Source organism: Lissotriton vulgaris, chromosome 6, assembly GCF_964263255.1.
Source record: "Lissotriton vulgaris chromosome 6, aLisVul1.2, whole genome shotgun sequence".
In the NCBI taxonomy this organism is placed as follows: domain Eukaryota; kingdom Metazoa; phylum Chordata; class Amphibia; order Caudata; family Salamandridae; genus Lissotriton; species Lissotriton vulgaris.
In genome coordinates, this window is record NC_141694.1 from 485,354,728 (window position 1) to 485,375,931 (window position 21,204).

General features: G+C 45.5%; 1 protein-coding gene across 1 annotated transcript in view; it reads right to left on the reverse strand.

The window, feature by feature from the left end:
- Window positions 1-21,204, reverse strand: part of B3GAT2 (beta-1,3-glucuronyltransferase 2) — a 375,259-nt gene that overhangs the window by 99,868 nt on the left and 254,187 nt on the right. Inside the window, exon 2 of the mRNA XM_086926472.1 lies at window positions 19,141-19,285. Within this exon, the coding sequence (XP_086782598.1) occupies window positions 19,141-19,285 (145 nt within the window). The remainder of the gene's footprint in view (window positions 1-19,140; window positions 19,286-21,204) is intronic.

Sequence of the window (21,204 nt, forward strand, 5' to 3'; positions counted from 1 at the left end):
CTTACGCTAAGTTTGCCGAAGGATTTGACCCCTGAGCTTGTTGACTGTGAGACCTGGGGTAAGACTTTTGCAGCGGTCTATGCTAGGTGCTAAGGCACCCCGTCTATGTCCGTGCTGTCTACGGTACTTAAACGTGTCCAAGATGATCACGGGCCAGAGTCTGCGGTAGAATTGGGCATGGGCCTGTGTGGCACCTTTGATGTGGTTTGCGATCTAATCCTTGCTAATGTCAAGGGGGATGCGGTGAACTTTCAGGTTGCTAACGCGTTGGCGGCGCTTCCCGATGCCGAGAAACCCCGACAGTTAACGAAAATTATTGTGGCAGCTTATAAAACTGTGGGTCACAATAGTAAGGGTCTTAAGCCTTTTTCTGTTAAGGAGAAAATGCAGCCCCAGGGACAAACTTCGGAAACAGATGTTCAGCCCAAGTTCAAAAAACAAAATTGGCCTAAAAAACAGAAACAGGGAAAGCAACAGCAACAACAACAAACCCAGGCTTCTCTTCCTGCGTCTCCGTTACCTGCGCAGTCGGAACGTGTTTATGACTTGCGCGATCGCACGACGATTAAAACTCCTGATCGATATCAGGCTTCTGACCAACGCTCTCCTCGTTCCTTTCGGGACTCATCGGCCCGACAACCGGTGGTGGAGGGGGCGGCAGGGGTCGGGGTGGCCAGCAAGGACGTGACCAGCCCCGCCCGAGGAACGGTGCAGAAAAACAGGAAGGCTCTACGCCTAAGAGACCGCAGTTTGCCAAGAAGAAAGTCGCAGCCTTAACACCGCATCGATTTGCCACAGATAGTGAGAGCGCGGCTTCGGAATTTGACGTGGGCTCTGACCTTGCTGGACAGCGCGGCGGAGATTACCATAGTGAGAGAGGCCCTGCGTCCACTACTGAAGGTGACAGCGACTGATACTTATGTTGTGATTGAAACAGCTGATACAAGAGTTGCTCCCCCTGATAGACTTTTTGAAATTGTCCTGTTAATCGAGGGTGACATACAGCGAACCATAAGAGGGTTTTTTTGGGAAAATCTTTTGTCTACATATGACATTTTGCTTTCGGAGGCTGACTGGCCCCCACCTTTTGTGCTCGCAGCTCCGCGAGGGGAGGAGGTAATCCTCCCCAGTTTCACAAACACAGTCTCGAAAGAGGATGCGCTGCATTTTGCAGAAGAGGGGGCTCTGGCTCTAGCGCCGGCTGTGTACCGCAATCAATGTGGTTGGGATAAATTGTCCCCGTGCCACGAGATTCCTTTACGGTCTCAGCCACAACCTCAACCTCAATATCCCATCCGGCGTGAAGCAAAGGCTTCCGTCGCAGCTATCCTTGAACAATTAGAATATCAAGGTGTAATTGAAACATGTGTGTCACCAATGAATAACCCTCTTTTTACTGTAAACAAGCCAGACGGTTCATATCGTTTGGTATTGGATTACCGGCATTTATACTCGCATTGCCGTAACTGTGCAGTACAGATAACCCACGGCTCTGCTCTAGTGAATAGTCTTGTGCTTAAGCGGTTTAAAACCACGCTTGACATTTCCAACGGTTTTTATGCCCATCGATTGGATGGTCTAAGTTCCCAATGGACCTCCTTTACTTGCGGCGGTGTCAAAAAACAATTTCGGCATTTGCCTATGGGCTATAAGAATAGTCCTGGGATTTTCACTGCCCGCATTGTCTCTCTTTTGAAGAGAATCGACCCAGATGCTTGTTCGTATGTGGATGACGTATATCTCACAGACGACAAACTTTGGGAGCATCTGTGTCGAATCAACGGGATTATTTGTACCTTTGCAAACTTGGGTTACAAATTCAACTTTGCAAAATTGCACATTGCAGAGTACACAGTGTTGTTGCTGGGCTACGAGCTCAACAATGAGGGTAAGGGATTGGCTCCTCACTTCCTGGAGAAATGCGCAAAACTGCACGATCCGACAACACTGAAAAAATTACAATCTTTACTGGGCTTCTTGAATGTCGGGAGGGCATACATTCCGGATTATGCCCAGCGTATCAAGCCGTTGCATGCTTTGATACAACCATCTTTTTCCAAATCATGCTGGCTGCCTGAGCAATCAGCTATTCTGCAGTCTTTGCAAGCTGATCTGCTCGCTTCTAAATTCTTACTGACTAGTGATAACCAGACCAACCTGGTGATAAGAATTATCCCTGGGACGGTGGTTTTCACGTACCTGACTTTTAATGAAGGAGACACAGTACCTATTGCTTACATGTCACACTTGTACACTTCAGCTGAATTGCGCTTTTCCACTGTGGAGAAAGTTTTGACGGCTGTGCAGATGGCAATTCTTAAGGAACGTGCCCTGTCACAGGGAAAGCGCATGTTGGTTGTTACACCGTATCCTGCCTTGGAGGAAGTTACGAAGGCCAGTGTACCAAATTCCAAAGCTTTGCACCCTCTGTGGATTCAATGGGCTGCATCCTTGACGTCCCAGGATGTCACGTTTATTTTTGATGCCTCATTACGGTCGCAGGAGTACTTACAGTATGAATTTGTTCATCCAGCTCCTTTAGCAATGCGACCCCTGGAGGATTTCCATTGCATCAGTTACACTGATGGTTCAGCGCAGGTTGCGCATGGCTCTAAACATGCCTACGTTTCCGCATGCGCCATTGTGGTCGGTGCCATGATGAACGATGAGTTCAAGTCCAGTGTCGTGCACACGCAGACACTAGGAGACTGCACTGCACAATTAGTAGAGCTTCGTGCTCTGATGCTTGCATTGGACTACGCAGATCCGAGTGTGACGACTCTAATCGTAAGTGATTCTTACTACTGTGTCCAGTCTTACAATGAGAACTTGTTCTTTTGGATTCAGAATGACTTTCGCGATTCCAAGGGTAGTCCATTAAAACATAAGATGATCTGGGTCTGAGTGGCTGAGCTTAAAGAGCAGTTGCCACTTGTGTTTGTGATTCATACTCTCGGCCATCAGCGTGTAGGAGTCCACGCTGTCGGTAACTCGCTTGCTGATGAAACGGCGAAATCTGCAGTATCAAAATATTTAGTTGCAGCAGTTACACGGTCCAAAAGTAAAATAGATGATGACATCTTGGCGGCTGTAGCTGCCTCTGAGAAGGGAGGTAAATATCCTGCGGGGTTCCCTTCGAAATACACATACTACTTAAGTTCCGATAAGGTTCCTTATGTGAAAATTCCTGATGTTGGCGAACGTTTAATTCCCAACTCAGATCGCAGGGCTACGTTGATTACAGCGGCGCATGAAGGTGTGGCGTCTGCGCATGCGGGCGACTCGGCCACTGTAACCCAGCTACAACAAAGGTTCTGGTGGCGGGGACTGTACAAACAGATGCACAATTACGTCCTTTAATGTGATATTTGCCAGCAGATCAAGCCTTCGACTGCTGCGCGTCTGCCACAGACACAGTTGTACATATCTAATAAACCACTAGGATGCGTTTATTTGGATCACTGCAGTCCTTTTTCTTCTGATACTGCGTATAAGTACATCTTAGTAGCAGTTGATTCATGCACACGCTTTGTGTGGGTATGGCCCCATCGCAGCGCTGATTCACGGACTGTCATAAGAGATTTGCGTGTCTTTGTAGGGATTTTTGCCTGTGGTACCTTCCATTCGGATCTAAGGCGTATAAGGATGCTATGATTTCGTTGGGGGTCCAAGTCAAGTTTTCGTCTCCGTACAGACCTGAGGGTAATAGTGTAGTGGAGCGAATGAACCGTGACTTAAAGCAATCTTTGACAGCTCGAGTTATAGGCACTGGCAGAAACTGGTTGGCCCACCTTAATGGTGTGCAGTGTGCACTAAACAATCTCCCTAGAAGGTCTCTGGGTGGGCGGACCCCGTACGAAATGCTCTTTGGTATCAAGATGTATGTCCCTGACCTCGACGGTCTAGACTGCGTGGCTCAAGCCACGGCCTTTGACGTAGATGAACATTGCAATGTTTTATAGGATCTACAAAAGACCAGAGACAGTCTTGCAAGGGAATATTTGCCCTCCACATCGGATGATGCGTTGCAGAGCCCGGTAGTTGGCTGGCTACCCAAAGTTGGAGAACTGGTTCGAGAGAAGATCGATAACAAGAAAGAATTTGGTCTTTCCTATCGAGCACCGGTTCCCGTTCTTGGAGTGAAGGGCACAAGAGCAGTCATTTTACCACCACTTCCAGGTCGTAAGGAAAACAGGTTTATCTCTATTGACAATGTCAAGATACACAGGGTGGCCGATTCTTCATAGTATGACACCGGCGGTCTCCTGTCCTTCGATTGTGAGAAATTCTGTGTTGGCCACAACTTCTAATGCTGAACCAGAAGTGGTCCTCGAGATGCCTGCCATTTCCAATACTTTATTAAAGACTTATCACGTTAATAACATTGATGACATAGACTATGCCTATCCTGCTGATTTGTCGATGCCTGATTTACAGACACGTTTGACCACAGAATCCCGATTCTCATTTGACTCTGTTTCAGTGAATTCAAAAAAACCCTCACGTCTAGCAACTTATGCCACATTATTTAAAAAAAAATGTTTGGTCCCTCCATGGACGTATATTTGGCTGGTACTTTTTTCAGTATATCTTTTTATGTCAATTGGTTTTGTGTTTTATTTTTTCCGTCGGATCGATGGACACTATGTCGAGGAGAGAACATGCTTTCAGCATCTTAATGGAACTTTGGCCCCCCTTTCCTCGTCCCATTCTGCACACAGACTGAAGAGAGACTTGAATTTTGTAAATATCACTGCTTGGCCGGTTCTTGATGGGATTGTGTGGGATGCTGTTAAATTTCAAATACATGGCCCAACTGAAGTGGTTAATGTCCCTAATGTACTCAGAGTGAACATGGAGGATGTGGTGAAACAAAACATACGTTCTGATGATTGGGATGTTCAGGCCGTAGAATCATTATTTTCTGATTTGAAATATTGTGCTGCCTTTGATGCTGAAGATTTGTATTTAGAATCTGCTAATTATGGTGATTTATTTTGCTTTCAACATTTTGGAAACCATTTCCTGCATAAAACAAGTTCCAGAAGGGGTACTGTAAATTACACACAGTGGGAACATTGACCAGCACCATTGCAAGGCAGCTCCAGTACATTTTTGAAAAAGTACACTTATTTTACCGACTTTAATCAATCAAGTCCTGAGTCCTTTAATTTTAGGATGAAACAAAAGTCCATGCCCAAAGTTAGACGTACCGATACTAAATTGTTGTATTCGAAGTCCTTTCTAGACAGATTAGCTGTAGAGGGCTACGAGCTATGGAAGGAAACCATTGACCTTAAATCGGTTTGGGGTTTTAAAAGTTGGCAGGTACAAGGCACTGAGGCTTTGCACCATGCATGTCTCATCCCAAATCATATGTTGTTTTTAAATTCTAGTATTTTCCAGACAACATGCTTTGGATTGGCTACTTCAAAAAAATTAAATACCCCTTCTATTCCTGATTTAGAAGAATATTCTGGTTGGAATAATTTCACACAGTTTTCCACTCGAGAAATGCAAACGTTAATGCACAATTCATCCTTCAATGTATCCAGTTTGGATCCGATGGGTTGGCTGATGTGGCACAGAAGCTCTGATTCTTGCCAGCGTCGCTTTTTGGGTTTAACTGAAGGTTTTACACAAGTCAGGCCTGATCCACGTTTTGATACTGACCATAATGTCACCACTTACTCAGTTGGCAAATTATGTCAGAATTGGCTACAACATTCTACATTAGCTGCTGTTAAATTACATCTATCCAAGCTGACTGATGATGTGGATTTAAATGATTTCATAAAGGGCCCAGCTAATGGTAGATCTAATAGATGGATTTATGCAATTTACAATGAAATCTGGAAAACTTCACAGGTTGAGCTGCTAAGCGCCTACGGGCAATAGATCAAGCTAATTTGGAAAAGGTGCTTGCAGTTGTCGATAACAGTATTAACATGCTTTCTTCCCGCATTTATACTTTGAATAATATTGTATCTTCTGTTGTTGACATTGTAAATGATGAAGCGTCTGTTTTATACCATGGTCAAAATCAATTGCGTTCTATTATGCAATTTGCATGGACCCTGCAGACACTTAAGGTTGGTAGAGTGCCTTGGAGTTACATGAACGTTTCCTCTCTTTTTGCCCCTTTTAATTTAACTGACAAACAACGCATGCTTTCAATGCGTGATGCATCATTTTCCATGTTACACATTGAAAGGTTGGAATCTTTACTAGGGGTGGGCGTAGTTCGCGAAGTAGCGCTACGCGAAGCGCACTTCGCACTACGCGAACTTCACATAGCACTACGCGAGCTGCGTAGTAGCATGTTCGCACTGTGCAAGATTAAGGGTGAGCGCAAAATCCATTCCGCTCGCGGATTTCGCGGATTTTCGGTAAATCCACAATCCGCGAACTCCCGCAAATTTACTGAGAAACCGTGAAATCCGCGAGCGGCGGATTTGGGGGGCAAAAGTTCAAGCCTGTTGAAATTGTAACTATTTTAGGATGGCGTCGGCAAGCTGCCAGCGCCATCCTAAAATAGTTACAGGATGATGGGCACTGGCAGGCAGCTCACTCAAGGGACCCCTGCGCTCTTCGGTGTGATGGCAAAGTTAATCAGCCCCCCCAAAAATTTGAGTTTTGTCGAGGCTGGGCAGGTGTGCCTTCTCCCCATATCCATCGTCGAAAATTAGCTTTGATGCTTGATGGAGGGCTTTGCATTATTGACTTTCACGAGCTCAATCCCTGTGCAGTTCCTGTGACCACGAGCTTCTCTGATCCGTGCCTGTCCTTTTATGCACACAAGAGGCATGTGAACTCGCATATAAGCCCTGTACGTTTGACCCCTCCCCACACACTAGTGGTGTGCACCGTCTTCGCGCCCTTTACCCACTTGATGGACAGCTCACTCGAGGGACCCCGGCGCTCTTTGGTGTGATGCCAAAGTTAATCAGCCCCCCCAAAAATGTGTGTTTTGTCGAGGCTGGGTAGGTGTGCGTTCTCCCCATATCTATAGTCGAAAATTAGCTTTGATGCTTTGCATTATTGACTTTCACGAGCTCAATCCCTGTGCAGTTCCTGTGACCACGAGCTTCTCTGATCCGTGCCTGTCCTTTTATGCACACAAGAGGCATGTGAACTCGCATATAAGCCCTGTCCGTTTGGCCCCTCCCCACACACTAGTGGTGTGCACCGTCTTCGCGCCCTTTACCCACTTGATGGACAGCTCACTCGAGGGACCCCGGCGCTCTTAGGTGTGATGCCAAAGTTAATCAGCCCCCCCAAAAATGTGTGTTTTGTTGAGGCTGGGTAGGTGTGCGTTCTCCCCATATCTATCGTCGAAAATTAGCTTTGATGCTTGATGGAGGCCTTTGCATTATTGACTTTCACGAGCTCAATCCCTGTGCAGTTCCTGTGACCACGAGCTTCTCTGATCCGTGCCTGTCCTTTTATGCACACAAGAGGCATGTGAACTCGCATATAAGCCCCGTCCGTTTGGCCCCTCCCCACACACTAGTGGTGTGCACCGTCTTCGCGCCCTTTACCCACTTGATGGACAGCTCACTGGAGGGTCCCCTGCGCTCTTTGGTGTGATGCCAAAGTTAATCAGCCAGCCCCCAAAATGTGTGTTTTGTCGAGGCTGGGTAGGTGTGCGTTCTCCCCATATCTATCGTCGAAAATTAGCTTTGATGCTCGATGGAGGCCTTTGCATTATTGACTTTCACGATCTCAATCCCTGTGCAGTTCCTGTGACCACGAGCTTCTCTGATCCGTGCCTGTCCTTTTATGCACACAAGAGGCAATGTGAACTTGCATATAAGCCCCGTCCGTTTGGCCCCTCCCCACACACTAGTGGTGTGCACCGTCTTCGCGCCCTTTACCCACTTGATGGACAGCTCACTCGAGGGACCCCGGCGCTCTTTGGTGTGATGCCAAAGTTAATCAGCCCCCCCCCAAAATGTGTGTTTTGTTGAGGCTGGGTAGGTGTGCGTTCTCCCCATATCTATCGTCGAAAATTAGCTTTGATGCGTGATGGAGGCCTTTGCATTATTGACTTTCACGAGCTCAATCCCTGTGCAGTTCCTGTGACCACGAGCTTCACTGATCCGTGCATGTCCTTTTATGCACACAAGAGGCATGTGAACTCGCATATAAGCCTCGTCCGTTTGGCCCCTCCCCACACACTAATGGTGTGCACCATCTTGGCGCCCTTTACCCACTTGATGGACAGCTCACTCGAGGGACCCCGGCGCTCTTTGGTGTGATGCCAAAGTTAATCCGTCCCCCAAAAATGTGTGTTTTGTCGAGGCTGGGTAGGTGTGCGTTCTCCCCATATCTATCGTCGAAAATTAGCTTTGATGCTTGATGGAGGCCTTTGCATTATTGACTTTCACGAGCTCAATCCCTGTGCAGTTCCTGTGACCACGAGCTTCTCTGATCCGTGCCTGTCCTTTTATGCACACAAGAGGCATGTGAACTCGCATATAAGCCTCGCCCGTTTGGACCTGCCCCTCACACTAGCTATGTGCACTGTTTCCCCGCCCGGCCTTTACCCACACAATCCGCAAAATCCGCGAATCCGCAAATTCGCGGATTTTGCGGATCGCGAATTTGCAATTTCACAAATTTGCGAATTGCGAATTCGCAAACTTCGCCCATGCTTATGCAAGATGCATTTTCAATGATTGCACAGTGCGGACAAGCATCCGGCACTGTGCAATCATTGAAAACGACATCTTGCACAGTGCGAGCTGTAATTTTCTGCTGCTTGAGTAGATTATTACTCGAGCGGCACCTTTCTCAACGCGAACTGGTAGTTTCTCATTGAGAGCGGTCGCGAGCATGCGCAACCACTCACAATGAGAAACCTGACCTCCCCGCGTTGAGAATCTCGCGGGATGTCATTTTGTTTGCTCGCGGTCGCGAACATGACGTTGAGGACCGCGAACAAGCAAAAAATGACCGCTGCACTATGCATGTTCGCACTGTGCTACGTGCAGCTCGCGTAGTGCGAAGTTGCGCAAACTTCGCAAACTCTGCGAGCGTAGCGTAGTGCTTCGCCCAGGGTTAATCTTTACCGTTCTCTGTAGCTGAGGCCACTGCTGCAACATGGCTTATCCACGGATTAATCACATTACCATTTGCATTGTACAAGTTTACTAATTGTATGCGTTACATAGCGATAGGGAGATATGAACCATTAGGTAGCTCATTCCTCCACGAGGCATGGTCTCTTCCGTTCACTTATAGATGCCTGAAAGACGAGAAAGAAGTGTATCTTAATGGGGAAGAATGCACGGAGTCTCCTGACCATTCATTAATATGCAGGCACATCCAGTTACATGGTTCCTGTAATCAGGACCGCCCTAATTTGGCCTGTTTTTTAAAAGGAACTCCGGTTCCTGCAATTGTCCCCACATTCACATTACTGACGAATGGTAGTTATTTGCTGTTGAATAACGAAGAGTGTTGTGGTTTAATTAAAGGTGTCGCTTATGTGGTAACTGTATCAGAACGTGTTGTTTTTTGCAAAAACGTTCTGTATGCCCCTACACATGGGAATTCATATGTTTCCATCTGGCCGCGCATCCCAGCCTTGAAAGCAGAGTTCAATGGTATGAGTAGAATAAGAGCCCTTTTGTCTCAAAAATAAGTGGCCCTGACTTTGGCCCGAGAAACATTCGTCCTTCACATAGCTAACACGCGCACGGAGGTGCAGGCCCTTTTGAATACTGATTTGCCGTTAAATTTCAGCGAGCTGGTTCATCAAATCTTTAATGCCTCCTCCACTTCTGGCCTGGCTCACTTTTTTAAATTAGTTAGCAGTGGTCTTGTGACTTCATTCGAGAAGATATTTGGAGTCATCCCTAGCATTTTCCAGTCTATATTTTCAAATCTGTTTGGTGGCTTCCCGGTTTTACTGGCATTAACTGCAGGCGTTTTGGTGATATTTTGTTTTTATTAAACATTGATGCCCGTCCTGCGTTAGAAGCCGCAGAGCCCCTCCTACTGCTGTTTCACAACCGGATGTTTGATTACTATGGCACCCTGCCGCTTGCGACTTTAAGCACGGCATTTGGATTATCGTTTCAATTTTCCTATTTCACGTGTGTCCAGCCTGTGTTTCATTGCCTGAGCTGCGATTTCGAATGAGCCCTTGATTTGTGTCTCTGCTTGACGGTGTCTCCTGACGTAGATTTTAATCATCTGATGAGCCCCGTAGTTGCTCACGAGTTGGTTTGTTCTGGCGAAAGGATTATGGCCTTGGCAGCGATGCATGGACTAATGGGTCATTGGGACATACTCGCAGCGGCGCATGAGTTCTTGGCACAGAGCGTTCTTGAAAACCCACCGAGTTGTCCTCTGATGATGCTAGAGGAACCAGTGCTGGAGGAGCACGTATGTTCTTTTCCGCTGCTTAACTGGATGGCTGAACTGTTTTGGGATGATGACAGTGATTTCATGTTGGAAGCTGTTGCTGCATATTTTGCGTATACAGTCCTACCCTGAGATGCCTCGGAGACTTTTTATTATTTAGGCACGTACCCGCTTGTATTTTTTGAGGGTGCCTTTTTCTTACAATCAATTCTTTTTATACGCCCCAGGCCTATTGACATTATCTTTAGGGGCCTTGTGTTGAAGAGTTTGGACCATTTATTTTGGCCGCTATAGGCCATCATGTATGCCTTTTCAGATTAGCTTAGCTCATTATTATTGAACTTTGCTTTCATGTTATGCCCCTGTTTTGGTTTTACCTTAACTTGGTTTTGTCCGTGCTCGGATCATTGGGGGGTTGTCATATAGCTAATTCTTTTCTATATACTGTGTTAAGTTAGCATGAGCTTATTAAATGTTTAAGCGACATTTTACCTTTCTGCCTCATTTTGCACGCGACACATAATTGTTGTTTTAGCTTTCAACGCAGAAGAGCTTCGTGATTTACTTGAGAAATAATGTTATTTCTATGATATCAGTTTTGCTCGGTACACTGTCTGCACAGTGAGTGCTGAAGGCTGCAAGGATAACTCGACACGATGTTGTTGTGAGGTCTGATCTTCGCACCTCCATAGACATAACACACATGCTGCTGCCAAAATCTGGCTCTAGGCGGGGTTTATATTGTTGTGCTGAACACACACGTAACACACTTGATGGTGCTTCGCATGCAGAGAGCTGGTGGAAGATGATGTGATCCTCTGCCACTGAGATTTTGAGGTATGGGCCCGCCCTGCTAAAACCCAAATGAGACCTTCATAGATATAAAATACTATGCTAAATAGGGAGGGTGTGAATTAGGCGTTGTTAATTCCTATTCATTTCAGCATCTTAGTATGCTGTCACCATTCGCCTTTTATGGACTAATAACTATGCTGATAACTTTGTTGCTTATAATATGTTTGCTAGTATTGTACAAGATACTGCGTTTGAGAACCATGCATTAGTAAATAAATATTTCAAACATGCACGTGTCCTCATTTACTCCATGTCCTGGTTTGCAATGATTATATAACGAAAGAGTGTTCATGTGTTCCACGATACCTGAGGTAATCTAAGTTAATGTTCTGGTCTGTCTAAGCATTGGGATTTTGTTATGACCAATGAGACACTGTAGCTAGCTCGGTAAGGGGATTTTGGGTACTGAGGTGAGTTTTGTGCGATCCTAATTCACCAAGGTTCCAGGTCTCTATGCACAGTTCTGTAGGAGAACGGAATTCCCGCAACACCTGGATCAATGCAAAAGGCTATCATAATTACTCTTTTAAAACCAGACAAGGATCCCCAACAATGCGATTCTTATCGCCCACTTTCACTAATGAATCTAGATGCAAAGATTTTTGCCAAACTGCTGGCTACCAGGCTTCAGCCACTGTTACTATTGATAGTCAGGCCAGATCAATCTGGTATTGTGCCGGGTCGTTCGACCTCACACAATCTTAGAACCCTCTTTGGGCGGCTCACTACCTCGCTCCACATGTATCCGCGATTGCGGTGCTTCTGGACGCCACTTAGGCGTTCGATATTCAGCAAATCCAACTTCTTTACACAAGGCCCACTGCGCGGTTGAGGGTAAATGGACCAATTTCGAAGTCGATAGTTCTCACACGGGGCGCCATTATTGTTTGCGATTGCGACAGAACCATTAGTGGCTCGCTTACATCAGCACCATACCAATAGAGGGATTGGATTCACAACCAGGGCCCTCACCGTGTCGATGTATGCGAACATTATAATTCTATATACGGTGAACCCCAAAGATGACTTGTCACCCATGACACACGAGGTTGTGTGAAATGGTGGACTCTCCAGAGTGAATATTAATTGGAATAAATCTGTGATCTTGCCCTTACACCCGTCACCCAGGCTTTCGCAACAGACTATCCATTAGTCAGGTTATCTGGCCTGATCCGATGCCTGGGCATATGGTTCTGTAGTGACCTGCAGGTACTATGGACAGCCAATTATGGCAGGGTGGTGGCCTGGATTGATGAAAGTGTAAACAGATGGAAGACACTTCACCTCTCCCTGGCCGGCCGCATAGCGGTGGCTAAGGTGATTATTCTGCCGAAACTACTGTACCTCTTTGATAATATCCCTTTGCCACTCATGGTGCATTTCTTTAATCACATCAGGTCACTTATGATTGAACTGGTGTGGGCTGGGGAACAGCCAAGGATATCCTGACACTACCCCAAGCGCAGGGGGGAATGGCGCTCCAGACTTTGTCCTCTATGCATATAGTGCACGGGCACAATCTTTACATTTCTGGGTGCACCCCACACCTTTTCAGCCACAGGTAGCAATTGAAATAGATAGGGCGGCACCTCTCCCATTGTCCACAGCACTATTCCACCCATATAAGCACCCCCGCGATGAGATTGACACAGTACAAGTTATGTGGTGGGTCTGGGAGGGTCTTCGCAAAAGAGCGCATTTGGATGTACACTACGCCCTATCCATGCCACTTCCAAACAATCCGTTGATCCCCCCCACTCATGGAACCCAAGGCACAAGACTGCTCGTCTATTCACAACATCCAGACAGGTGGCGATCTCTACCCTGGGGATACTTTTCTCACACTGCATCAAATGTGCGGCCCCACAACACCCTCAGCGCTGGATATGCTACTGTACTATCAGCTCAATTCGTCCTGCAGGAGCAAATTTCCTACTTTTCCAGACCCGAAAACTTGTTGGTAGTGGAATCAGTGTGGAAACTCATTTCTCGTATATACAACCGCACCTAGAAGGCATTTCCGACCTCTCGTAGGGCCTGAAAGGAGGATCTGGGGGACGGGCTCACGGATGAGCAATGGGACCTAAGTTGTGGACAGTTGGAGCAATGCCCAATTACCGTCTCCGGCTCGTACACTTTAAATATCTCCACTGCCTCGATCGCACGCCCATACAAATATATAAGATGGGGCTACGCACAGATGACTGCTGTTGGCGATGTGGTGCCCCCCGGGCTACCTTCTTACATTTAGCATGGCAGTGTAGAACAATAGCAAACTTTTGGATTAACATACTAGGCCCCATAAAATTTATTACTGGGCTGGACCTACCCTGCACACCATTGATATCCCTGTTTGGAATTGTTGAGACAGTGCCACCTAAACTACGTAAATTACCGGAAATGTTACTTTTAATGGCTAAAAGACAGGTGGCTATACACTGGGGGGCAGCCCTACCTTCAATGATGAAGGAGTGGGTCACGAGTGTGACATATTGCAGGGCACAGCTGACAAACTATTGGGAACTTTTGCCGACCAGGTCTCGCCCAAGGGATATCTGGGAACCCTATGTGACTTGGCTCAACCCTAGGATTGCAGACGAACTGTGAAGCAAAACCGATTGTAACATATTTGCGTGGTGAGGGGGGCCTCAGGAATGTGATGTAAAATGATGTCCCTGAAATGTATATTGCTGTATATTACTCCTCGGCGTGGCTGAGGATTTGCATTTTCTTTTGCTCCAGGAAAAGTGATGGTGTGCTCAAATTGTGGTAATGTAATGGTATTCTGAACGGAACAGTAGACCCGCTATAAAATAATTCACTGCACTTTATGTTATGGGTGTATAAGTTATGAGAAAATGCAAAGAAAAAGAATTTATAAAAAAATAAAAAGCAACAAATAATTAAATTAAGCAACCAGATTAAATTTGAATACACTCACAACACGCTTTGGCTAAAGCACAAGGTCTCTTCTTGCATTTTATGTTAACGACTAAAGCATTAAAAAAGCAAGAGCAGTGTAAAAACAAAAAAGATTGTTCTCTGCATACTGATTGTCTATGGATACATAATTTAATGTGTGAAGTGATTGTGAGAAGGAATGTAGTCCCTCCTACATTTCAATGGAAGCATTTCATAGGAGGCAGAATGATGCATCAAACAGCCAATTATATCAACCAGCCAATTCCATGAGGTTACAGTGAAATATTTCTTTGTGAGGAACTTAAAGGCTACTCCTTATACATTTTGAAGAATTGAGGCCTAAATACGGGTTTGGTGGTCCATAGGACTACCAAACCCGCTGTGAAGGTGGGTGGTGGCCGCACCAGTGGTCCAACCACCATATTACGACTACAACATTTGGACTGCCATAGGAACACCTTTACCACCGGGGATCTGTGATCCCTTGGTGGTGGAGTGGCGGTGTGGGGCAGCAATATGCTGGCCGTGCTGCTGAGGGACTGCCAAGCATGTTACAATTTTCCTGACCGCCGCACTTTTCATGGTGGTGATCCCGCCATGAGTGTGGCTGTCAGGAAAGTAATGGGCGCTACAGGGTCCCCTGGTGCTTCAGTGCATGGGGGTGCGAGCAGGGGGGCACATTGTGTGCCCCACTGTGTGCATGCACCTCAGTTCCTGCATGGTATGGACTGCACGACATTCAGGAACTTGCTTTGATGCGGCAGTTCAACGGCTCACATATGAGCCTTTGAACTAGACCGCCGCAGGAACGCCGTGCTACATGCTTGCCAGACCATGAAAAGACTCGTAAACTGTAGGGTGGCGGTTGACTTTGGCGGTGTGGGGGCGGGCACAGGTGTGGTTACCCACTACAAAAAAACATCAGGAGGGAGGTAGAGTACAGAGGTAGGATTCTTACTCCACGGGCACTGTTACATACACAAAAGGAATCCTACTCACAGTGGAAAGGGAAAGTGTCTACCACAGGTATGGGAACACTCAGTGTTTTGTAAAATACCCCTCACACCCCAACAGGCCCCTTGGTGTCATGCTTCATCATAGGGGTCTTCGCACCCCTCTAACAGGATGCGGCGTGCTGCGACCTACGACTATGTGGGAGCACTGAAAGTTGGACTATGTGTGGTGTGTGTGGTGGAAGTGGTAGGGGTATTTAAATGTGAGTGGTGGGATATAGTGAAGAATTAAAAAGTACCTGGCTCGTGGGTGTATAGGAAAAAACTTCATTCACAACCCCAGGCTGGTACTGTTAAAAGAAGTGCAGTGTGAGGTAATTATCTGTTGTGACTATGGACAGTACCTCTGGTGTGCGTCGACATGTTTCGGAGCTCCTTCTTCAGGACGGGGGCACAACTTCCCCACCTTACTCACGTATCTCTATAGTTTGTGTAACGACTATTTACAGTGTCTTAATACTAAATAAAGGCTATAATGTGCCTACAGCGGTTTTTGACCATGCATTTGCATGACCTAAAAAGAGCAAAAAGGAAAATGAATATGGTTACCCTAAATAGGGTGGCTCATACAGGTGCTGTCACCTGGAACACCAAATGGCACATTGGCCCTGTAAAGGAAAATGACAGACAGGACACACAACATAGATAACACACATAAAGTTATTTGAAACATTTTGGTCATACTCATTGTAAAAAGTTGTCTTGCTTCATGAGCATTCAAGAACGTCTGGGGTTGATTGCTAATTTTGCAATCTAGAAGAATAAAGGATCGTTTTCAGTATTTTGTACTCACTTTTTGGATGGGAAATGGTGTTTTTGTTTACCCAATACTCACAGACTCGGGACGAGTTTGTCTCCGTGCTACCCCACACGCTGCTCCGCTGGTAGTGACTGTGGATGCACGCCGTGTGGTTTTTATGCTAAGATTCCCTAATTGGTTTTGCAGTCATAGGCTAATTGTCGGATGCGCCTGATGCCCATACATGGATAATCCGTCCACTTAATGGTTAGTAGACACAATTTATATGGTATGTCCGGTGAAGCAAAAGCAGCGTAAACACTTGGCCTGGGTGCGGTGGAGGTGGCCAGAGGCACGCATGCGCAAAAGTTCTATGACGTGCGCAAGTGTGTGGCAAGTGGCCTTTCCAGCGTGTTGATCTCTTAAAGGCGAATGCGCGATTGGGAAGCGTCTGTGCCTGGGGGCCAGCGACGGCTCGTGGAGGGAGTTACGGTGGGGCAGGAGGGTGGGGAGGGGGAGGGGCAGGGTGGAGGTTGCTAAAAACCGGCATATGGATAATTGCAGGTAAGTAAACAATTTAATTAATAAAACGAATTTCGTAGCTCGCACTGCATTGCATTTTGCGATGCAAGGCGCACTACGAAATTCGTTTTATTAATTAAATTAAAAATCATATAGAGACTCAAGCACATAGGTCAAACTATATGATACAATAAAATTATGACATAAACACTTATTGACCACATACATCAAACATATTCAATAAAAACCAAATACATCATAGTAATAGTGCAAATAATGGGAATTTAGTATAAAAGACTCGACGCGCGTTTCGGCAGTAGGGACACTGCCTTCTTCAGGAGTCGTTGGTGAAACTATACTGAATGTATTGCTTCGTATGGATGAAGGTAAATCGATGATAACTTCCTTAGAGTTGATAAAAAGATAGAGGAATGCAAAACCACTTGATGGGGCTAGTACCTATTATGCTGATAGCTCAGATACTGCAGGTTATTGTATCCAACTATTGGGCTTCATAATGGCGTCCAACTAGTAGCCATCACTTTAAGTAAACGATTCCCAGGTATTCCAATTGTAGTTCACAATGATTTCTAGATGTATTTGCAAGTTAAAAAAGCCACGAGCAGTAAATGGGCTTGCAATAAATGTCCAAATTCCGGCAGCAAGATAGTGCTGTTCTACCGTTTATAAAACATGAGTCATTGTAGTAGCCGATCGAAGAAGAGAGGTAGTTCCGTTAGCGTGATGATCTCTTTACGCGTAGACGGATACGTGGACTGCAGGATGGTGCAGCTCCGGACCCAAGATAGCGGGAATAGCCTCGCTGGTCGACGAAAAACGGGAGGGATGAAGTATAGGAAAAAACTTTATTCACAACCCCAGGCTGGTACTGTTAAAAGAAGTGCAGTGTGAGGTAATTATCTGTCGTGACTATGGACAGTACCTCTGGTGTGCGTCAACGATGGGTGTTCCGCCTGGGCACACACACCCATGGTCTGAACGATGATGTCCCTTGGGGTCAGCTGTCCAGCTAACCAAAAATGCCCCCTACAGTAATTCAGCTGTCCAGCTAACCAAAATGCCCCCTACAGTAACTAAGCTGTCCAGCTTACCAAAATGCCCCCTATTGTAATTCGGGTCTAGATCTTAGGACCCTCTATTGGCTTATTGCAACGTTTTTTACCAACATGACCTTAATGGCAGTTCACACATCGTCAATTTGTGAATTAAGATAAGGGTCTCTCTAGTACATTGCTGCCATAATCCACAACTCGCGTTGCACTATAACTAGCGTCGCTATAATAATCCCATACTTATGCGCATCAGAACGAATATCCGCGCATGCGCCTCCAGGCACAGACGGTTCCCAATCGCGCATGCGCCTTTAAGAGATCAACACGCTGGAAAGGCCACTTGCCACACACTTGCGCACGTCATAGAACTTTTGCGCATGCGCGCCTCTGGCCACCTCCACCGCACCCAGTCCAAGTGTTTACGCTGGTTTTGCTTCACCGGACATACCATATAAGGTGTGTCTACTAACCATTAAATGGACGGATTATCCATGTATGGGCATCAGGTGCATCCAACAATTAGCCTATGACTGCAAAACCAATTAGGGAATCTTAGCATAAAAACCACACGGCGTGCATCCACAGTCACTACCAGCGGAGCAGCGTGTGGGGTAGCACGGAGGCAAACTCGTCCCGAGTCTGTGAGTATTGGGTAAACAAAAACACCATTTCCCATCCAAAAAGTGAGTACAAAATACTGAAAACGATCCTTTATTCTTCTAGATTGCAAAATTAGCAATCAACCCCAGACGTTCTTGAATGCTCATGAAGCAAGACACCTTTTTACAATGAGTATGACCAAAATGTTTCAAATAACTTTATGTGTGTTATCTATGTTGTGTGTCCTGTCTGTCATTTTCCTTTACAGGGCCAATGTGCCATTTGTTTTTCCAGGTGACTGCACCTGTATGAGCCACCCTATTTAGGGTAACCATATTCATTTTCCTTTTTGCTCTTTTTAGGTCATGCAAATGCATGGTCAAAAACCGCTGTAGGCACATTATAGCCTTTATTTACTTTTAAGACACTGTAAATAGTCCTGCACTTTTGGTTATTTACACAAACTATAGAGATACGTGAGTAAGGTGGGGAAGTTGTGCCCCCATCCTGAAGAAGGAGCATATGCTCCGAAACATGTCGACGCACACCAGAGGTACTGTCCATAGTCACGACAGATAATTACCTCACACTGCACTTCTTTTAACAGTACCAGCCCGGGGTTGTGAATAAAGTTTTTTCCTATACACCCATGAGCCAGGTACTTTTTAAATCTTCACTATATCCCACCACTCACATTTAAATACCCCTACCACTTCCACCACACACACCACACATAGTCCAACTTTCAGTGCTCCCACGTAGTCGTAGGTCGCAGCACGCCGCATCCCGTTAGAGGGGTGCGAAGACCCCTATGATGAAGCATGACACCAAGGGGCCTGTTGGTGTGTGAGGGGTATTTTACAAAACACTGAGTGTCCCCACACCTGTGGTAGACACTTTCCCTTTCCACTGTGAGTAGGATTGCTTTTGTTTATGTAACAGTGGTTACCCACTACACCAAAGTCATAATCAGGTCCTAGGTAAAATTAGTCATATCAGACTACGACATCAGGTCAGACCTAAACTGAGTTTTCACACTTACCTGCCATATCAACAGCAAAAGGTCTATCCGCTCTCCAGCCTGTATACCAGCCAACAACTTTTCCATTTTCCACCACCGGGCGTTCGTAGCGACGTCCACCCACCAGCCCTACTGGCCAAACGGACACCTTTCGAGTTGTTCGCATCTGCAGAGGGAGAGAAGAAACATAACATAATTGTGGGTTATGTGAGATTATGGCTGCACGAAGATAAACCGAATGATAATCAGATACAAACCCCAAAAGATAAACAGCATTTTCTAGATTACCGTTTTTACATGCTGCTCTCTGTGAGGTTAATGGAGCATTACTAGTTTGAGGAGCAGCATAAAACTGCAGTCAGAAATGAGGGAAGGAGAGAGTGGTGCATGATCACGGAAAAAGGCCCAGTGCATGGAAAATGCTCACTTTTGCCTCTCTCTCTTTCCCTCTCTTGTTTGCTCAATTTCTTTAAAGGTGCTACTTTACTTAACAATAGTTAGAAATGTTAAGCAATTCAGTATGTGCTCCCAAACTATGGGAGGGGCTAAGTGATGTAACACAAAATGATGGGTCTCTCTCTGCAGTTTATGAGGAAGGCCCAGAGTCTCCCATATCTCACAAATATCCATGGGCCTTGGGCTGAATGGGGCCCCCTTAAGGGTTGGGGGCCCTCAGGAGGGTTGGCGTCGCACTGTGCTGCAGGGGCCTGTGATAAGCCCTTGGAGGAGCTGCCAAATGTAACTTTAATGTAACTGTGACTTCTTTTTATTACAATATCTACTTATAATTATTTAGACTTAGAATAAGTGTTGCGAAATTGTATTGCCTTTATGTTCGAATGCTCCCCTGTACTCTTTCAATGCTTACCCTATTGTTAAGTGTCATACAAGTTTCAAACAAATCGAGATGTATAATGTTAATTTTGAACTTCACTGCTGAGGTCAGAAGTAGCATGAGGGCAAATGTACATGTTGGGAAAAAAGAGACTTCAGAATGTTGATCCTGAAAGCAATAACATGTTTATTCTGCCTCCCATACCTATCAGTCTTCTTAATGGGTCACTTAGTCATTAGACTTAAGAAAGATTTACAATTTTAAGAAGACCAGTTGAAGATGTGGAACAAATTCATCAACTACACAGGGAGGTGATAATGAAAAGTACCAGAAGCTCTGGTGGTCGTTCCTATCACATTATAAATAGGTGCCCCTGTTATATAATATAAGGATATCATGTCTCACCAATGAGTTTTGTTGTCTATGAAACAAAAGGTTAGAGGCTGAGAGTATTATATTACCAAAAAACTGGGTTGCTGAATAATATTCTCCGCCATATTTTATGGAGGTACATTATTACGTATACAGCAAAAAGGGTACATTTGTGAGCGAATCTTTAGGGAATTTGGTTCTATTTTTTATTGAGGAGATCTTAATGTATGCAGACATGGGCACACAAGGGAAGTCCAGCCAGCGTCATGTAATTCAAGTAGAGTCACCCCAATCCACGGTGTCATTTAGAGAGAGGGGTTAACTGGTCAATCAGAGAAGGATTTAGTTCACATATAACTAAGCAATATAGGCTTAGGTTTTGCAAGGAATAGGTAAGCCAGTTGAAGGTTGAAATAGCCATTTAAGACTGAGAAAAGAGTACCCAACAGAGATCCCTCTGGTAGGTTTTATGAATCGAAACAATATAATATTTGAGAAAAGCAAGCAATTCAAAACATATCTACAACTTGGAGTTGAGAAGTACTGTAAGGTCTTTTATTTCAACAGGGAGGCGTGCCATTTATTTACTTTATTATTGTGCCCTTTTATTTTAGTTTGTTATTTAGTCCAGACCCCTTCCTTGTTGTTTCAGACAATCTCCACTGTGTTTGAATAACGTGGTGGCGGTGTTGTGCATATGAGGGAGTGATGGTTGCACGCATGTTGACTCGCAATGAAGCAGGGGGAATAATACATCTTGGAAATCTGTGGTATAACAATAAGTCAAACTAATGGATGAAGTCCTTTAGCTTATTACAAGGGACAGCTCCAGTAATGCAGAGATAGCTTGTGCGAAAGCATAGTACAGCATAACGAGG